At 34.8% G+C, this 17,548-nt stretch overlaps 1 protein-coding gene across 1 annotated transcript; it reads left to right on the forward strand.

Annotated features, from left to right (window-relative positions):
- The first annotated feature begins 718 nt into the window (after window positions 1–718).
- LOC136985254 (uncharacterized) lies at window positions 719–2,998 on the forward strand. The gene is made up of 3 exons (XM_067282506.1): window positions 719–848; window positions 1,244–1,381; window positions 2,803–2,998. Exons 1-3 carry the CDS (start codon window positions 797–799, stop codon window positions 2,925–2,927), a joined length of 315 nt encoding a protein of 104 aa, XP_067138607.1. The 5' UTR covers window positions 719–796; the 3' UTR covers window positions 2,928–2,998.
- The last annotated feature ends 14,550 nt before the right edge of the window (window positions 2,999–17,548 follow it).

Raw genomic sequence — 17,548 nt, forward strand, 5'->3', positions numbered from 1 at the left:
TCGGGGGTCGGATAATCGATGCTCTACTGTACATTCATTGTATAGTTCAAATAGAAAAGACGCATTATGTCTAAAACTTGTTGCGTTCCTTTTTGCACATCGTATGCCGGATCTAAAACTTCTGAAGGATTAAAAGTTACATTTCACGAAATCCCATCGAACGAAGCACCGAGACAGAAGTGGTTAAAGTAGACGAGTTAGAACTGTTTTAATGAAAAGTGTTACCTCACAATGTTATTAACAAGAAACCAAAGCGATGGATGAAAGAGAAATTTTTACAAGTCGAAATAAATATAGCAATTTCAAGTCATTTTTGATAATTATTTCATGATTGGTGAAAATGAATGATAATTATCTCAGGCAGAATATAGAATTGAATAGTTTATATTTTTGCACTAATTTAAACTTGGAACTACCAAAAACCCGAAACATTATCTCAGATTTATTGAAATAAAATTATTTTATATGTATTGTACTGTACGTGTCAGTATATATGAATTAAATAAATCTGGCGACGGTTCAGTACTCGGAGGCATTGCAAATTTATTTATAGTTTGGTGTGATCATTTCTAATGAAATTATTTCTCGAAAACTGTTGTTAAATAGCGAAAAATATAATATTTTATGCTAATTATTAGGCAATACACAAGTTTAATACGAAGAACGCGATTTGTTGCACAACCGAGTGATATCACACAAACGTTTGCGAATTGTTGCGTATTTACATAACCTTCAACTGCGAAACCGAGTGTGGAAGTAAACAGATCGCCATTTGTCTCGTAGCACCTTTACGGAAATGAATATTTTAGTTTATATTATTTCTTTCTTCGTTTTAGTTATCTTTGCCGGTGAGTAAAATGCTTTTATTAATTTGTTACACGAAAAACAATTTTAGTATGTTTAAGAATAAAGTTTAAATGCTTTTATTGGTCATCTTTTTTGAGGTAAGGCTGTCGGGAAATGAAATACACGGTGGAGATGACACCTACTCTACCATACCATTAAGATGAAATTCTACGTTTGGTTATGTTTATCGTGTTTGGATGCGGGGAGAATTGTGGGGACGAAGACCCCAAAAAGTCATTAAAATGCATTGTCGTCGGAGTTAGGTGTGCCCTCGAAGTTTCGGCCTTTATCTTAATTACAAGTGAATGAAATTTGAGTTGCAAGATTCAACGAAACGATAGAAAATAAGTTAATAATAGCGTTTATAATAATTTCCTGGTTGTTATCGTTTTAATAGATGAAGATTCTAAGCACGAAGATCCTTGTTACTTAGAGGACGGTGTCTGTACTAACGAAAACGATTGTCGATATAACAGAATAATTCGGACTCCTAATCTGTGTTCGCAACAAAACAAAACTGTGTGCTGTTATAATCGTAAGTAGTTTTATTTTTAATAGAAAAGAAAGTAGTTAGTTAAGATTTACGTAACTTTCTGGTCAAAAACATTTAAAATTGCACGTGTAGTCATCTGTTCCTAGACTTTATTTTAAAAACTTTTCGTGTCATTAATTGTTATACAATGGCACGGCACTCCCTCCATCTTCCCATCTACTTGGACTTTAACACCGAAATTGAATAGTACCAATCCCCAGCCCCGCAAAATTTCAGAAATTTTCGACGAGTGGGTGAACAAAATTTCGTTCCTTATACACACACTCCACTAACATTGATAAGATGGCCAATTTTTCTTCCTTTCTCGACCTTTCGAGGTCTCCGATTCCAAAAACGTAAAGCCTTTGTGAGCGATCGCCATTACATATAACAGCCGAGAAAGTAAAAATGAATGTTTGTATATAAAACTTAATCAAGCAGTAAGGAGAAAATGAATATTAATAAATCTAACGAAAGATCTTCTTATCTATGTTTATAATGTTCGAAGATCGGTTGTTTATATTAAATATTAGATGAAAAACCTTCACTGCAAGGACGTAAACAGTTTTCGAACGAGTTTACTAATTTACCACGTTGGCCTTTCCATTTAAATTTCCTTTCTATAATACATCGTCAATAGCAGTTCCATTTTCTGGCGGAGAGATGAAAATAATTATTGTAACCTGTTATTCACACCTGTTTAATTTTAGGATAAAATCCGCTTTGAATGTGCACATAATAATCATTTGGCACGAAATATCGAATTATTTATTTCATGCCCATTTTAATCGTAAATGTGTATAAAATAATTCGATATTTCACACTACATTGGGTTCTAGATATAAATTTTAATGGGTTTAGTAAGAAATATTTTCAACTAAATTACCTTTAGAAATATTTTATGAAAAATATAAAGAAAATGAGATGAAATACAGATTGGGCGTAAAGTCCGAAAAACTTTAAAAATTCATAAAAAATCGAACAATTATGGTAATGAAACTCAGTCTGGGTGGCATTGTCGGCACGGGTGTTTTTGTTCAAAGAGGCAAAATTAGTTTCTAAAATCGGCGATAAGTGGCATTGACGTACTGTACAGTACAAAAGACAATGGACAGTTTAAACGTCTTTAAAATCCTCATCGTTTATGCTCGATCTGCAGCAGATGGCGTTAAAATGTAATACAGTACATTTTCTGAGATATCTGCCAGCTTTTGGCGCTTACGTCAGAGCGCATAAATAAATAGCACCTGGCATTTCCATCAAAAGCGAAAAGTTACTTATCTATTGATTTTTTCGCACGCCATATTGGGCATTAATACTGTTGGCAATTCTACAAATGTAGAAATCATATTAACAACGATGATTTTGTCGAGAAAATCCAAAAGTATATTAAAAAATTAATTCATTTGTCTTTATTCTTCCAGCTGCAGTCTACGATTGCTTCGAGATGCTTGCTGCGGACTGTGTCCCCGTAGAAGACTGTGGCGGTGCGATTAGACACCCCGAAAAGAAATGTCCAGATAACGGCATGTGCTGCATTTACCTTTAATAATAATCTATGCTTTAGCTCTTAATATTGTAGTTTACTTTAAAAATTAAAGTTTTTGTCTAAATGCTTTATTTCTTTATGGTTACAATTCACTTTTCTACAAATAATTTATACACTCAGCATATATTTATCGCTATACTTTCAGAAATTCGCCTTAAATCGAGTGTTGCTGTTAATTAACTGAAGAACCTTAAATAAACATACAGTAGTTATATGTAGAAGAGTTTAAATTTGATGGTTTAAAAGTCACACGATTTGGATATGGCAATGCAAAATCGCAATTCACAGAGAGTATTTAAAGAAAATCTGTTGAGAAATACCATTGGCCTTTACGTGGTGACCTTGGGAGGACGTTATATCGAGGTTTCACTACACACACTGTTTACAAAACTTTACATAAAATATTAAAAACAAGTTCTGCACAGAAATACGATGATTACAAATAAAAAATACGTGCAAAACACTCGATTGGCTCGCAAATTGAATGATACGACTAAATTCTTTTTAGTAATTCTTCTTCGTCTTATAACACAATCGAGATGGGTTGACGATGTAAACATCCGCTCCGGGTCAGTTCTTTTATTCCAGAGGTTCTAAATTATTTAATAATTTATTAAAATTATAATTATTAATTTAGTTAAGAGATGGCGCCTAACGCCCCCTCTGGTGACAAATTACTTTATATTAATCATTTAATTAGCCAAATTCTAGTCCGATCTTTCGGGCCATGGTTGGTTATTTCATTAATAATAATAATAATAAGCGCAGAGCCCAAACGGTTAGGAGTTGAAAGTGGAAATTTGGTACGCAGTTAGGGTACGTCACGAGAACGTACACCGAGAAGGAATTTTTTCAAAATTTCCCCCCCCCCCGCGGGGGAGAGGGAGAGGATTAAAGCTTACCCCGAAGAACTCCGGTTCTACCGTACTATTTTAAAATCGGCTACAATCTAATAATGGTAATCTTCGTTATCGTTACTTTTTGCCCGAGCAACGCTGGGGTCATCTGTTAGTAACTTTATAAAACTTTTACAGTTTTAACGACATATCTTAATTTTAAATTATACAAATAAATTATGCGTATTAAAATATTTACAATAAAATTATACGTATACAAATAAATACGTTTGTAATGATTAAAATGACACTTTTGTTTTGAATTCATTTTATCCAATCAATTGAACGTTATGATAAAGTTTATCTTCAAGCGCCCACAAAAAGGCGCACTTAAAAATGAAACTATGCTTTTGATTGGTTAATGGTTAGGAATGACACGAGTTGCCAGGTCGAAGGATTTTTGAAGCCAACTGGGAAAAAGTGAGGAAGAAGTATTACTGGGAAATTCTATATTTTGGAAGGGAGAAATAAATTTTTTGTTTAACAATAATTTAACTTATTATTACGAAATTTGCGAGATTACGTAAGCTTTTTCATTTTACTGTTACTTTATTGGCCATCCATCCTTTGCATACCATTATTTACTGTTGAAATATACGATTTGCGCAGTAATAACATCTTATATATAAAATTCTCGTGTCACAATGTTAGTTACCGTACTCCTCCGAAACGGCTTTACCGATTTTTACCAAATTTGATATGCATATTCAGTAGGTCTGAGAATCGGCTACTATCTATTTTTCATACCCCTACACCATCTCCCCCCTTTCAAAAATATATTTATATATAAATTAAGGCTTTTATGTCCAACAGATGGCGTTACCTTCCGACGAACTAAGTTTGCTTTTCTGTCAGGCATTATGCTTTTCTGTGAGAATGGACTGAAGCAGATCATTTTCTATCTATCTATATAAATAAAATATAACGTTCGTTTGTTCCTACCGATTCCTTTGAAATTTTGACACAACGTTGCATTCGAATACGCACGTGTTTTTATATAATATACATGTCGAAATTCCCCCCAGTGGGGGGAGATGGACGGGATTAAGGCTTACCGTGAAGAACTCGGCTTCTATTATACTATTTTACATGCGGTGTTTTGCGTTTTTAATTGCGTTTTAATAGGTTACGTCAACAGAATATACACTAAAAAGGGATTTTTCGATATTCCCCAGCGGGAAAAGTGACGGGATTAAGGCTTACTGTGAAGAACTCGGCTTTTATTATACTATTTTAAATGCGTTTTTGATTGCGTTTTAATAGGGTACGTCAAGAGAATGTACACTAAGAAGGGATTTTTTGAAATTCCCCCCACGGGGGAAGTGTTATACATATATAATAGATACATTTTGAGCCACAACAACGCGTGGCCAGGTCAGCTAGTTTCTTGATAAAAAAGGAAAAATTTAACAATAAGGCCGCGACTCCACTAGCCGTAAAAGGGCCGTAAAACCCCTCACCGTAAAAGCTTTTAATCACGTGACCATGATATTTTACGACCTGCTCAGGCGTAAAATATCATGGTCACGTGATTAAAAGCTTTTACGGTGAGGGGTTTTACGGCCCTTTTACGGCTAGTGGAGTCGCGGCCTAAAGTACATTCTGAATTCGAGTAATTCTGAAATGAGCCTGTAGGACAACAATGCGTATTTTTAAAAAGGCGCAATTCTTCTTTAAATCTCTGTGCCGTTTTTATCTTCATTATTGTAGTATTTTTTAAATCTCGACTTTTTCTAGTTTCAGTTGGCTTTAAAAGAAAAACAGGTTGGACTAGAAATTAAAATTGTATGGGAAATATCATTTAGATGACGTATTCGAATAACAATATCAGAAAAATTGCAACAATGATTATGACCACAAGCGAGAAGAAAGAATCTTGATTCGGTTTCAAGATTTTTATTCTATAATGTCTCATTCTATGTTTCTTGTTTTGCTTTTTTGATAGTTCACCAATAAAACAAAATGTTTTCTTTCTTTCGTTTTTATTTCTCTTTCTTCCCTGGCTTTTCCTTTCTATTTAGATTTACAAGTAGATAAGAAACCGGCATAATTTAACCACCTCGAATATCCGACAGTCGTAAATTTATCTCGTCGCAATCTTTAAATTTTACGGGAACGATTTTTGTTCCGTTACAAATTTTCCAACTTTAACACGTTTTGAATAATATTATTATTTTCAGTAAAATCAAATGATAGAACCAGATTAACTATTTAATTAGAAATTTTAAAATGAATTATACATATACCGGTACTAGCGATGAGCCCGGCGTTGCTCAAGCAAAAAGTATATATAAAATAATACAGTAGAACCCGAGTTCTTCGGGGTAAGCTGTAATCCTCTCCCTCTGAACTCAATACAAAAGAAAGAACCAGATTTATCCAAATTCTAATCACATTAAATATTCTTGGGTTATAAAACGTATCTAGAAACCAGCATCTACAGAGCGATTAAGGAAGAAAGCACTTACCAACAACAGTAGCGCAGGAACGCGTGGTCGGAACAAAACAATGCAGCAACTCTTCTTCTTCTTAGCCTGTTGGCCTTTTCTCCGATGTACACCGCTTTATGATTATGCGAAGCGGTTCGAACGATATACAAAACGTTCTAAAGCCTCCACGTGCTGACGAGGAGGGAGGTCGGCGTAAGGTGCTCAGTAAGTAGGTGTGAGTGTCCAGACGACTGCGAAATCTATAGATAAAGTGCGGCCGAGGTCTTGACGGGCCTCCTTATACTTCGGACAAGTAATCCAGAAATGGCGGGATGTTCGGGCAGTCGAGTGAAATGCATAGACCTCTGAAATAAAGAAACCCGTTTAACGGGGCTGTATCGGTGCGAAGGCGGGCCAAGAGGATTTCGGCATAGCGAGACGAGGCATATGAATATGGCCGGGGAACAAAAGGCCGGAGGTGATCCCGACCCTTTTCTCTAACATGTAAGACTAGTAGACCAGGAGTCGATATAGGTATCGATAAGAGTATCCCGCATGGCCCGGATTAGATCGCGTGTCACGAGGGGTTGCATCCAGGAGCCAGATGGGTTGTCTTTTCTCGCCGCCTTGTCTGCTGACTCATTGATTTGTATGCCGACATGACCCGGGATCCACTCAATTTCGATTGGCTTGGGATGCAAACTGGTTTCGGCTGCTAAGTCGATTATTATTACCGGGGATAAAAAATTAACATTACCCACCGCCTGTGTGACTGATTTGCTGTCTGAGAGAATGACAGTCTGATTGTCGAGGCTTCAGCTCATTTGCAGTGCTCGTTTTATTCCTAGATCCTCCGCGCCAAATACGCTACAATGCTCATGTAAGAGCAAAGTTTCCCGGAGGTCGCGAACCGGAAAAACTACACCTATTGCCGTTCAGGTACAAAATTTGCAGGCATCCGCCCCAAGAGGGATTTGCCCTGCCAGGAGCACTCCAGCAGCTCCCGAAACCGTACACACGTGACTACCGGAGGGTCAATGGTAGAAAATGATAACTCGTCGAGGCGAGGGTGAAGAACTGTGCTCCGTGGCATATGCCTTTGCCGATAGATGCGTGTAGAGTACCTAGATATCAGAGTAGCGACACACGAGTCATCGCCGCTATGTTCTGTCGACTGTCATCACGCGATCTATGGGTTTACATTAAGAAATGACGATTTTTTTAGTTTAATAAAGCATCTTTACGAATAAAATGGCATCTATACTTCGGCTGGCTGAACCGCGGTTTAAAATGCATTGTAAAGACGACGATCGTCCATTTTGAAAACCCCGTGTAAACGAACCTCGGCAAAACGTTGGCTCTTACTTTCTTCGCTATTACTCATCTGTTTTAGGAGTCGTTCAGTCAATCAGATTATTCGTATGACGTCACAAACACGGCGACTGTGTCGAAAACGAGTAGGAATTTTTCCGAGGAAGAAAAGAACGTCCTGGCAAAAATTACTGAAAATTATCCTGTATTTGAGGAGAAGGGGTACGATAACCGTACTCTAGTGGCGAAAAAACCGCACGGGAGAAGATTCGGAACGAATTCTCCTCGTCATTTTCTCGTACAATAAAACAATTGAAAGGCAAGTACGAATGTAAAATATTCATTTAAGATTATAAGATGTTTGATGTTATTAATGTTAAAAATATTAACTAAGTAGAATAATAATTCAAAAATTTAATAAAAAGAATATAGAAAGTTACGATTATTAATCGTTTAAATTAAATTTATTACAATGAAAATCACTTTGCGCAATCTATATTTAAGTAAAAGAGTAAGGCTAAGCCTCCATTTGCGATTTCCAGTGGCAAAAATAAAACCGATTCAGCCGATTGCGGAGACGGAGTTTAACGACAGAAGGGCGGTTTAAAATGCGTCGAAAGACGACCGCCATTACTCCCCCGTTTTAGGAGTTATTCGTTTGCGAGGTCGCCGGCCATATTCCGAAAGCTTCGGCAAATAAAATGTTAAGGCCGTCGACGATCCTTTTTAATTTCGTGGCCGATGCGGTTTCAAATACGAACGAACATTAAGAAATGACGATTTAGAAAATTCGTCTCGGGAACAGATTTCGACATCGTCTCCCTTCGTAACTGTCGAAATGTAACGGTAATAATAAAATATTTAAAATTGTCTCGGAACGACTAGGCGATTAACTGCGATCGCTCCGAAATGCATTAACGACACTCGAATTGTAAAGAAATGCATCCGATTTCAATTAATCGTAGTTTTAAGTCTTCGCCCATTTGCAACATTTAAAATAGTTTTGTTACTTTCGCTCCGAGCGAGTAATTCGTGAATAATTTTGTCGATTCGTACCGTATCCACTTTTATCTAACTTTTCTACCGACAGAACTACAGAAAGCCCTCTAAACCCGCTGTCGAGTAACGTCGCGGCCGGCTCGAATCGCTGTCTCTGCCACGACATTTTTCCGAACCGCCGTCGGCCTTTAAACGTTTTTTCTGCAATCCGTTGATTGTTTTCAATACAAGTGCACGCACTTGCGACTAAACAATCGCAGCGATTAAAAAATTGCAATCGGTCCTATTTTCGCCGCGACGCGACTGTTGTTCTACCCAATGAATCGCACAGACAGACACGGAACGCACCCACCCGTGATAGTCTAGTCGCAGTTTCGAAGCAGTCTACGTGTAGTCTTGTTCCGATCATTATATGTTACTGATGGACCAATTATCTCCAACAATTCGTCAAAACTACTTCTTGTCATTCGGTTATACTGGAAAAACTTTGCAGGGTGCTGACATAAATTTCAAATAACTTGTAAAACAGCCCTTTCGACAATCTTTGACTTTTAAAAAATTAAAAAGTTTTTAAAAAATATTTAAAGTTCTCTCTTTAAACCAGCGACTTAAATTACCGTTATTCCCGACTTCGAAGAAACTAATACGACACAAGTGGAAAGAATTGAAGCAACAATCGCCTTTTTATTAAACTTTTTCCACCGTACGCATTTCACTTTACAGCCTCCTCGGTGGTTATTTTGTTTAATGTTATCCGTGCTCTTATATTCGACTAACATATCCCAGCATGCACGTATGCTGACTCCCGTATTCAAATTAATGGTGTTTGCATAATTATTAATACAATAGTGTTCCACAATACGTCTTATAAATACATTTTCTATTTTATACAATATTTTTATATTATTACGGTCAATAGTACAAGTTTTATTACAACAATGTTGATACCAGGGGGATTCTATTCTTTTTAGTCGTGCTCTTTCGATCTTATTCCGAGTTTTCTTCTTGTTTCGCCGATGTAAACCTTATCTGAACGTGTGCATTGTAGTTTATAAACGACTCCAGCCACATCCAAAGGATTCTTCTTAATTGTAATATTTCCTTTATTAATTAAATAAGCATTTTTACTAAATCTATTACACTGTTTTCCTATCAAATTCACTTAAGAAACATTTATATTTTCCATACAGATTTTTAATATAAGGTATTTTAATAAATACTTTATCAATTTTTTTATTTTTAACATTATATCTATTATTAATATAAAAGTCGTGCCATTTATATACGAGTTGTCGTGGATATTGGTTTAACAAAAATTTCTCGAATACTTCTTTAAGCTCAATATCTATTCGCTTGTGCCAACGATAGATCCGACACCTAGCGGTATTAGCGCGAACTACATAATGGCGGCTGCTATGGGTATAAAGTAGTTTGTTAGAATAGAATGTTTTCACCCTATCTAATATAGGCCATCGTCGGGTTTAATATTATAAATGTTCCGAAATGGAACGTACCGTTTTCGAATATTTTACATATTTAAAATTCAAAAAATAATTTAACTTTAAAATAAATTGAAAGAAGTGTGTATATTAAATAAATAAAAACAAATAAAATATAGAAAACAAAGCTAAGTAGAAAGAAATGATTTAAGGGTTTTTAAATGCCATTCTTTTTTCTATTATATATTTCCAGGCTGTTGGAAGCGCATTAGCATCCGTAGCATTTAGGCGACGGTTTTTCATTTTACTTTTATAAATTTCCACCTTTTCCATCTCCAACGCAATGGATGGAGAGTGCACCGTTTAAATGACTTTAGCCTCTTCCCATTTTACAATCGTTCCTTCAGTCTGTGCTATAATTGATAATATTGTGTTGTGTCGTTTGTCAACATTGTATCAAATGCTCTTTTTCTTATAAAAATCGAGAATGATCTATAAAAGAGCACCTAATATCTGTAGCTTGCTACGGAACGATAAAGACAGCGTGAAAAAGGAAGGTAAAGCTGGGGTATATAAAATTCCATTTGAAAATCAACAGTTAGGAATCGAAAAAGATTATGTGGGTATGACTAGAAGAAACCTGGCGAGAACATACATACAATTTAGACAAAGGGCACAACACTATTAGCAATTATAACACAGACTGAAGGAGCGATTGTAAAATAGGAAAAGGCTTAAGTCATTTAAACGGTGCACTCTCCATCCATTGCGTTGGAGATGGAAAAGGTGGAAATTTATAAAAGTAAAATGAAAAACCGTCGCCTAAATGCTACGGATGCTAATGCGCTTCCAACAGCCTGGAAATATATAATAGAAAAAAGAATGGCATTTAAAAACCCTTAAATCATTTCTTTCTTCTTAGCTTTGTTTTCTATGTTTTATTTGTTTATTTATTTATTTAATATACACACTTCTTTCAATTTATTTTGAAGTTAAATTATTTTTTGAATTTTAAATATGTAAAATATTCGAAAACGGTACGTTCCATTTTGGAACATTTATAATATTAAACCCGACGATGGCCTATATTAGATAGGGTGAAAACATTTGTATAAAAGAATTTTAAGCTCGGCAAAATTAGCTGTGGTGAAACTGAAGTAAATTGTTTGCTGAGAAAGAGCTGGATAGATGTGAAGTTACCAGTTTTAGTATTTTCTCTCCTTCTGTAAGACACCTTTTTCGATCGGCCACATATTCTAAAATGTCACAAAGTGTAATCATCGTGACTTAAACAACTACGAAATCAACTAGGATTAATGTCGGATACAAATGCGAATAAAACGTTTTGACTACAGAGAGAAAAGTTATTAAAAAGACAACACGCAAGTAACTCTCGTACGTTATCAAGCACGCTATACCCTTTGTGGCGGCCATTTTGGTCGACTCATACGCCACCTATATTTACTGGCACAAGCGAATATATTTTTCTAAAGATGTTCTGTTATATATTTTTGCAACTCCGTAAGAAATACGTTTCGTTTAATTTTTTCAGGACAGTATGATCTATAGTCGCTTGCCTTATTGATATTACGTGTCTTTTCGTACTTACGGAACAAAACTTTTTCTTTCTGTCTCGTTATTATGACGTCCAAGTATTTGATCTCGTTATGTATCTCATCTTCGTAAGTAAATTTGATGTTTTCGTTCAAAGTGTTCCGTGCTGTAGTAATATCAGAATGATATAAAATCGGCGTGTCATCTACATACCTCGCATATAAGACTATACCTTTTAATTGGAAGATTTTTTCATCAATCGAGATCGTACGAATTTCGGCCAACTTCGGGCCCACAACCCATCCCGTTGCTATACCATCCTTCTGGCGGTAGTACTTCGTTGAAACTGCAAAATAGTTATTTTTAAAGATAAAATTTATAAAATCCAAAATGTAGCGCGGTAAATTAAATCTGTTCATATTTTCCATTATAAAATCCAAATGTATTGAAGGGTACATCAAGTTCACATCTAAACTAACGAATCTGTAAGAATCCCTAATTTGGCCGTACGATAGTCATGAGATTAATTGATCGGTATTCTTAACACTATATTTAGAATGTGGTATGCATTGTAAGTAATCTCTAATGCCATGTTCTAGGTTATACATTACAGTATGCCTGAAATCAACTAATGGTCTATAGTGCCTACCTACTTTATGAGTTTTAAGTCTGATGTTGAGTTGAGGAGTTCGTACATTGCCGAAGTTTCCTATTTTCTTATATTCTTGACTGGAAAGTTCTTGTTTATGTGTTTTTATCGACTTACTTAGTTTCCTTTTGATTTCTTCGAAAGGATTGCCAGGTAATAATTCGTATTCTTGCGTAGAAACTATTCTTTCCTTCTCTGATTGTAAATCGGAATTATTAATAATTATGAGGGCGTGGGACTTATCAGCTTTAATGATGGATATGTTTTTATCTTTAAAGTATTTAATTAATCGATTCATTTTATTATTGAAAGTACTTGCTCTTTTATCTATTATGTAGTTCTTATACGCACCTTTTCCCTTAGATTTAATCGTAGTTGTTTTCTCTCCTCTCGCGTTCCTGGAATTCTTTGAATGGCACTCTCTATTTCCGCTGTTCCTTCGATTGATTTTAAATAGATAGGTAAGTTCGTGTCGTACCGTAAACAATCTCGTGCAACATCTGTATCTGCTAAATTTATAATTAATTTCTTTAGCCATTCTTCTTTCTCTACATTAGACGGATAATCAAAATTTTTATTTAATTTAGAATTCTTATTTAAAGTATATTTATTATTTTTTATATTTTTATTTTTATCATTACTGTACTTTAAGTTTTTTAGTTAATAAATATATTTGTTTAGCTTTTTTTCTTTATAACTGATTTTATAATTGATCGTTCTATTTTTGTTATATCACCATTTCGAATACTGGTCCCGATAGGCGCCGGTAACTGTGGTGTCGTTGGTGTGTTTTGCTCACGTAATAAGCGCTCGAAGTAATTGATATCAGTCTTCAATCTATCCAACCTCTGCCTCAGTTCTTCTATTCCCATCTTTCATCCGATAACAAATCAAAGGTTAATGTATAAAATTAAATGAAAGCAATGGGATGGGTTGTTAATAACTTTTTAAAAAAAGTACATAAAGTTCTCTTTCGAAACCAGCGAGTTAAATTACTCGGTTATTCGCCACTTCGAAGGAACTAATTCGACACAAGTGGAAAAAAGTTTAATAAAAAAAATGATCGTTGCTTCAATTCTTTCCACTTGTGTCGAATTAGTTCCTTCGAAGTGGCGAATAACCGAGTAATTTAACTCGCTGGTTTCGAAAGAGAACTTTATGTACTTTTTTTAAAAAGTTATTAACAACCCATCCCATTGCTTTCATTTAATTTTATACATTAACCTTTGATTTGTTATCGGATGTACCCATTAACGATGCTTCCGCCGTTTACTTCTCCATCACACGAGTTGTTTCAATCGCGTCCATTGGAAAACTGTTCTAATTCAACGATTTATCTATCGCCGTGTGTGCACCTTGTACATTTTCTGCGGCAGCCATTTATTTGTCGCCGCGACTAGGAATCTCGAGTGAACGCCTAGCCTAAGGAAAAAAAAGCAGTATTTTAATTATAATTTTAATTGGAAAAGATACGGGCTATTACATGCCCGAATTATAGAACTCTATTCTGAATCAAGAATTCATATCCTACTAATCTGTACTTCTATTTATTAGATTAATAGATTATGTAAATATACAAATATAAAAACAGCGTGTTTAATTTAAGTAAAGTTTACTAGAAAAGTATATCTTATGATCTATGTTATAGGTTGCTGAAAACGTTTAAAAAAGACGCCAAAAAAAGAAGCAGCTAATAACCAGTGTTACCACTCCTTGGTTTTAAAACCCAGATCTGGGTTTTTCGACCTTCTCTTGGTTTCTAGGCTGTTTTTTTTTTCTAATTTTCGTAAAATATGGTTTTTTTAAATATGACTTTACATATACAGTAGAGACTCGATTATCCGATCGAAATGGGCGAGCAAAATGTGGGATAATAGGGAAGAATTAAGAAAAAGTTTTGACGCACTTGAAACCGTGTCGGTAATTGTTGTCGTCTCCTAAACACTATAAAGTGCAGACACGCGGACACTTGGCAATCTTCATCTTAAGTTTATTTCGGTCGACCTGAAATAAACTTAAGATGAAGATTGCCAAGTGTCCGCGTGTCTGCACTTTATAGTGTTTAGGAGACAAAAAGAAAAAGTTCATTAAACATCAAACAATGTTATACTTTTAAAAATTAAGCACCTAAACGTTATATTTTACAACAACTCAACAGAAAAAAGTCAATACGCGGTAATGTTATACAGTCATTTCTAGTATGAACATTGGTTCTTTATGCCATTTGGTGGTTCCATTTTTACGTAGTAAATTACACAGAATCTGATGACAGATGATTCTGTGTTTGCCAGTAACTCTTTGGCATCTACTTCGCTATCACGGACTGATTGCATTCTCGGATGATCTGATTCGTAGTCACTGTCAGGAAGAAAAGTGTCGTCATTGGAGAAATTCTAATTTTTCTCCAAAAGTTCTAAAGATAAATTCCCATAAGCAACAGCGTAATGATATAAGTCATTTTATATTTATTGAAATAAAAGACGTCTCGGACATCTTTAATTTCAATAAATATAAAATGACTTAATTATTCAATCGTGAAAGAACAGATTGCTTGCTAAAGAAGAGATCGGTAGGAAAAATCTTAGCTGTTCGCTGTATGAACCCGAACCCGAACTAATTACAGATGCAGTACAAGGAGTTCGTCACCAAAGGTATAGGAAGCGACAAGAAGAGCGTAAAGATTGTGCAGTACTGTTAATGGAAAAAGAAGAACAGAGTAGCTGTGAAATAACATTAACTACTGTGTAAATTAGGTAATAAATGGTTTTTTTAAATTTGTATTATAGTGTCTGTAATTATAACAGCAAGAATGTACTATGATAAAGTATTTATAATTACATTTTAATCAAGAATTTTTCTGGGTAAATAATCTTGGTTTTTAAAATCCCCATCTGAGTTTTTTCCCATCGAGACCCAAGTTTTTTCATATGTCGCGAGTGGCAACCTTGCTAATAACTGACGCGCTGCGCATATAACAGGTGGAGGACCAGCATCATTATCGTCGAATCCCTCCACACAAGTGATTTTATCTGTTTTGGGTGACAGTATTGAATCGTCATCTAATCCGGATGATCCACAATTACCACTTATTATTACACGTGAAAATAATACTGAATTACTTACAGCTACAAATGAATACTCTAATTCGGGATTATTTTCACCTGTAGTGGTAAGTGATGCGGCTGTCGGGGAAAATATGGAAGTGGCAGATGATCCACCACCACCACCCAAAAGAAGACCGTTGATAATCAGATAAAATAATACTAAACATTAATAATTACTTTCTAAAAACTAATTATTCATATTATATTTATAGCATTAACTCATTAGAAAAGCTGAAATTTAGCTAATAGAGGAGGGCATAAAAACAGAGAAAGTGAAACAAGATACAGATGGGAAAAAGCAAGAAGCGGAACAACTTAAGATAGAGGTACTAAAGTTAAAAAAGTTACTTCTGCAAGAACTAGGTTTATCAGAAAATAAATAAATGTATTTAACTTATAAGTTATACACATTTAATTATTATAAATATTTTCGACTCAAATAAATTAATACGCAAACCCGAAGTAGAAGAATAATTATATAACCTGTCCAATTTCCTTCGAAGATAGATCGGGGTGATGGCTAACACTACTGTATCGTCAGCAAATTGGAGTAAATGTACGTCGAAAATAATGATTTTCAGACAAGGTGGAAGGCTGAGAAAGGTTGACAGGTTTTTCTTAAATGGAAGAGGAATGAGTATTGTTAACGAAGGTATATATTTGGGGATTCGTTTCTCAGCTACTGGCTCGTTCCAAAATTACATATCTTACGTGAAAGGCGAAGCATTTCCTAAAATAAGTGCTGTAATAGATATTCTAAAACGGGTTAAGAACAGTCATACGGCTTTGTGTAAGAAACTCGCAGCTTCTCTATTTACTTCGAGTTGGTCTTGCGGTCTGCCCTTTCGGGGCCTTTTTGTTTTGAAGACATTGATTCTATAGCACCGATGTTCTTTCGTCGACTTTTTGGCCTCGAGAGGTCGATCCCACCGTACGCAATTAGATCTGAATTGGGCCTCGACTTTCCCCGGAAACGTTTTTTTAATTAAATTAACCTTAAATTTCCCGAGTAACATAATCTCTGACCCATCATCTTTGGAATGTGAGGCTTATTTAGCCTTGAAAAAGTTTTCGTCGACCAGATCACGGAAATATTGTTGGTTTACTAAACTGGAGGGTCTGTTCAATAGAATAGGTATCTCACTTTCCTTAATAGACTCATCCCCAGATATTTTCAAATATTACACGAATACAATTTTACAAAAGTTTGACAGCCCTTCCTCGATAGAAGAAGGTGACAGGATCCTTAAGGCTAAGTACCATCCATCGGTGTTTTTACATTTATTATCAGCAGTTACTCGTTTATTATTAAAAAAAACGACCATACAGATTCGCCTAAATAAGTATCGTTTAACATGGAAACATTTTTGTATTGATCTACGTTCACCAGATACGTGTCCGTATTGTAAGAAAGGAAATGCGACCTTAAACCACTGTATGTTTGACTGTGAGGATCTTAAATATTTGCGTTTATCAACACTTTCTACTAATGTTCTTTGTAAACATCTAGCAGATAGAATTCGTGAACTATTCTCCTTCAACGACTCAGTTGAGTCTATTTGGTGTAAATACAATTTATTAACTAAAGTAATTAATGTAATCCCTGCTCCTAAAAATTAATTTTATGTATGGAGTTTTCAAATAAATGAATAAGTAAATAAAATTATTATAAATATTAAAACTGCCCTTTTCAGGGTCAGCAACTTTAATTAAGAGTAGTCATATCGTATTAATAAACAATATCAAAGAAAAAATTTATGAAAATAAAGATGACAATTTTTAGTGTAATGTGTAATTATTTCAGTAAGTTGTATCGCATAAAAGAAAGACAAAAGTGAAGCATAATTCATACGTAGAATATATATTGTTTGCGATTACAGAAACATGTTTAACATATATCAATTTCTTTATTCACATTCTCTTTTATATATAACTGTATGTCGAAACAGTATGTAAGTTACAAACAGTTTTACACGAATACCTCTTAATTATTATACACAAATATTTAATTAAAAATGCTATAAATAGCAACTCTCCAATGAAAAGTTTTGAAGTAATACATTTATAGATTAACTTGCTTGATTACATAAATTTAATTTAATACTTGCTGAGTAAATTAGAACTCACTACTTGCATTATTTAAGAAAGACACTACCTTTTGTTTATCAAATAGAGCATACTAGAAGAACAGAGATTAAAAATAAGTTACTATATTTTACAATATGAAATTTTCAAATTCA

Source organism: Centruroides vittatus, unplaced genomic scaffold (genome assembly GCF_030686945.1).
Source record: "Centruroides vittatus isolate TY-2023 unplaced genomic scaffold, ASM3068694v2 contig_1208, whole genome shotgun sequence".
NCBI classification, from domain to species: domain Eukaryota; kingdom Metazoa; phylum Arthropoda; class Arachnida; order Scorpiones; family Buthidae; genus Centruroides; species Centruroides vittatus.

What these genes read in the sequence shown, in the direction of transcription:
- LOC136985254 (XM_067282506.1), top strand. Translation starts at nt 797, where the DNA reads ATGAATATTTTAGTTTATATTATTTCTTTCTTCGTTTTAGTTATCTTT. An exon ending in CGTTTTAGTTATCTTTGCCG is followed by an intron (nt 849 to 1,243) that starts GTGAGTAAAATG and finishes TCGTTTTAATAG; the next exon opens with ATGAAGATTCTAAGCACGAA. An exon ending in AACTGTGTGCTGTTATAATC is followed by an intron (nt 1,382 to 2,802) that starts GTAAGTAGTTTT and finishes TTATTCTTCCAG; the next exon opens with CTGCAGTCTACGATTGCTTC.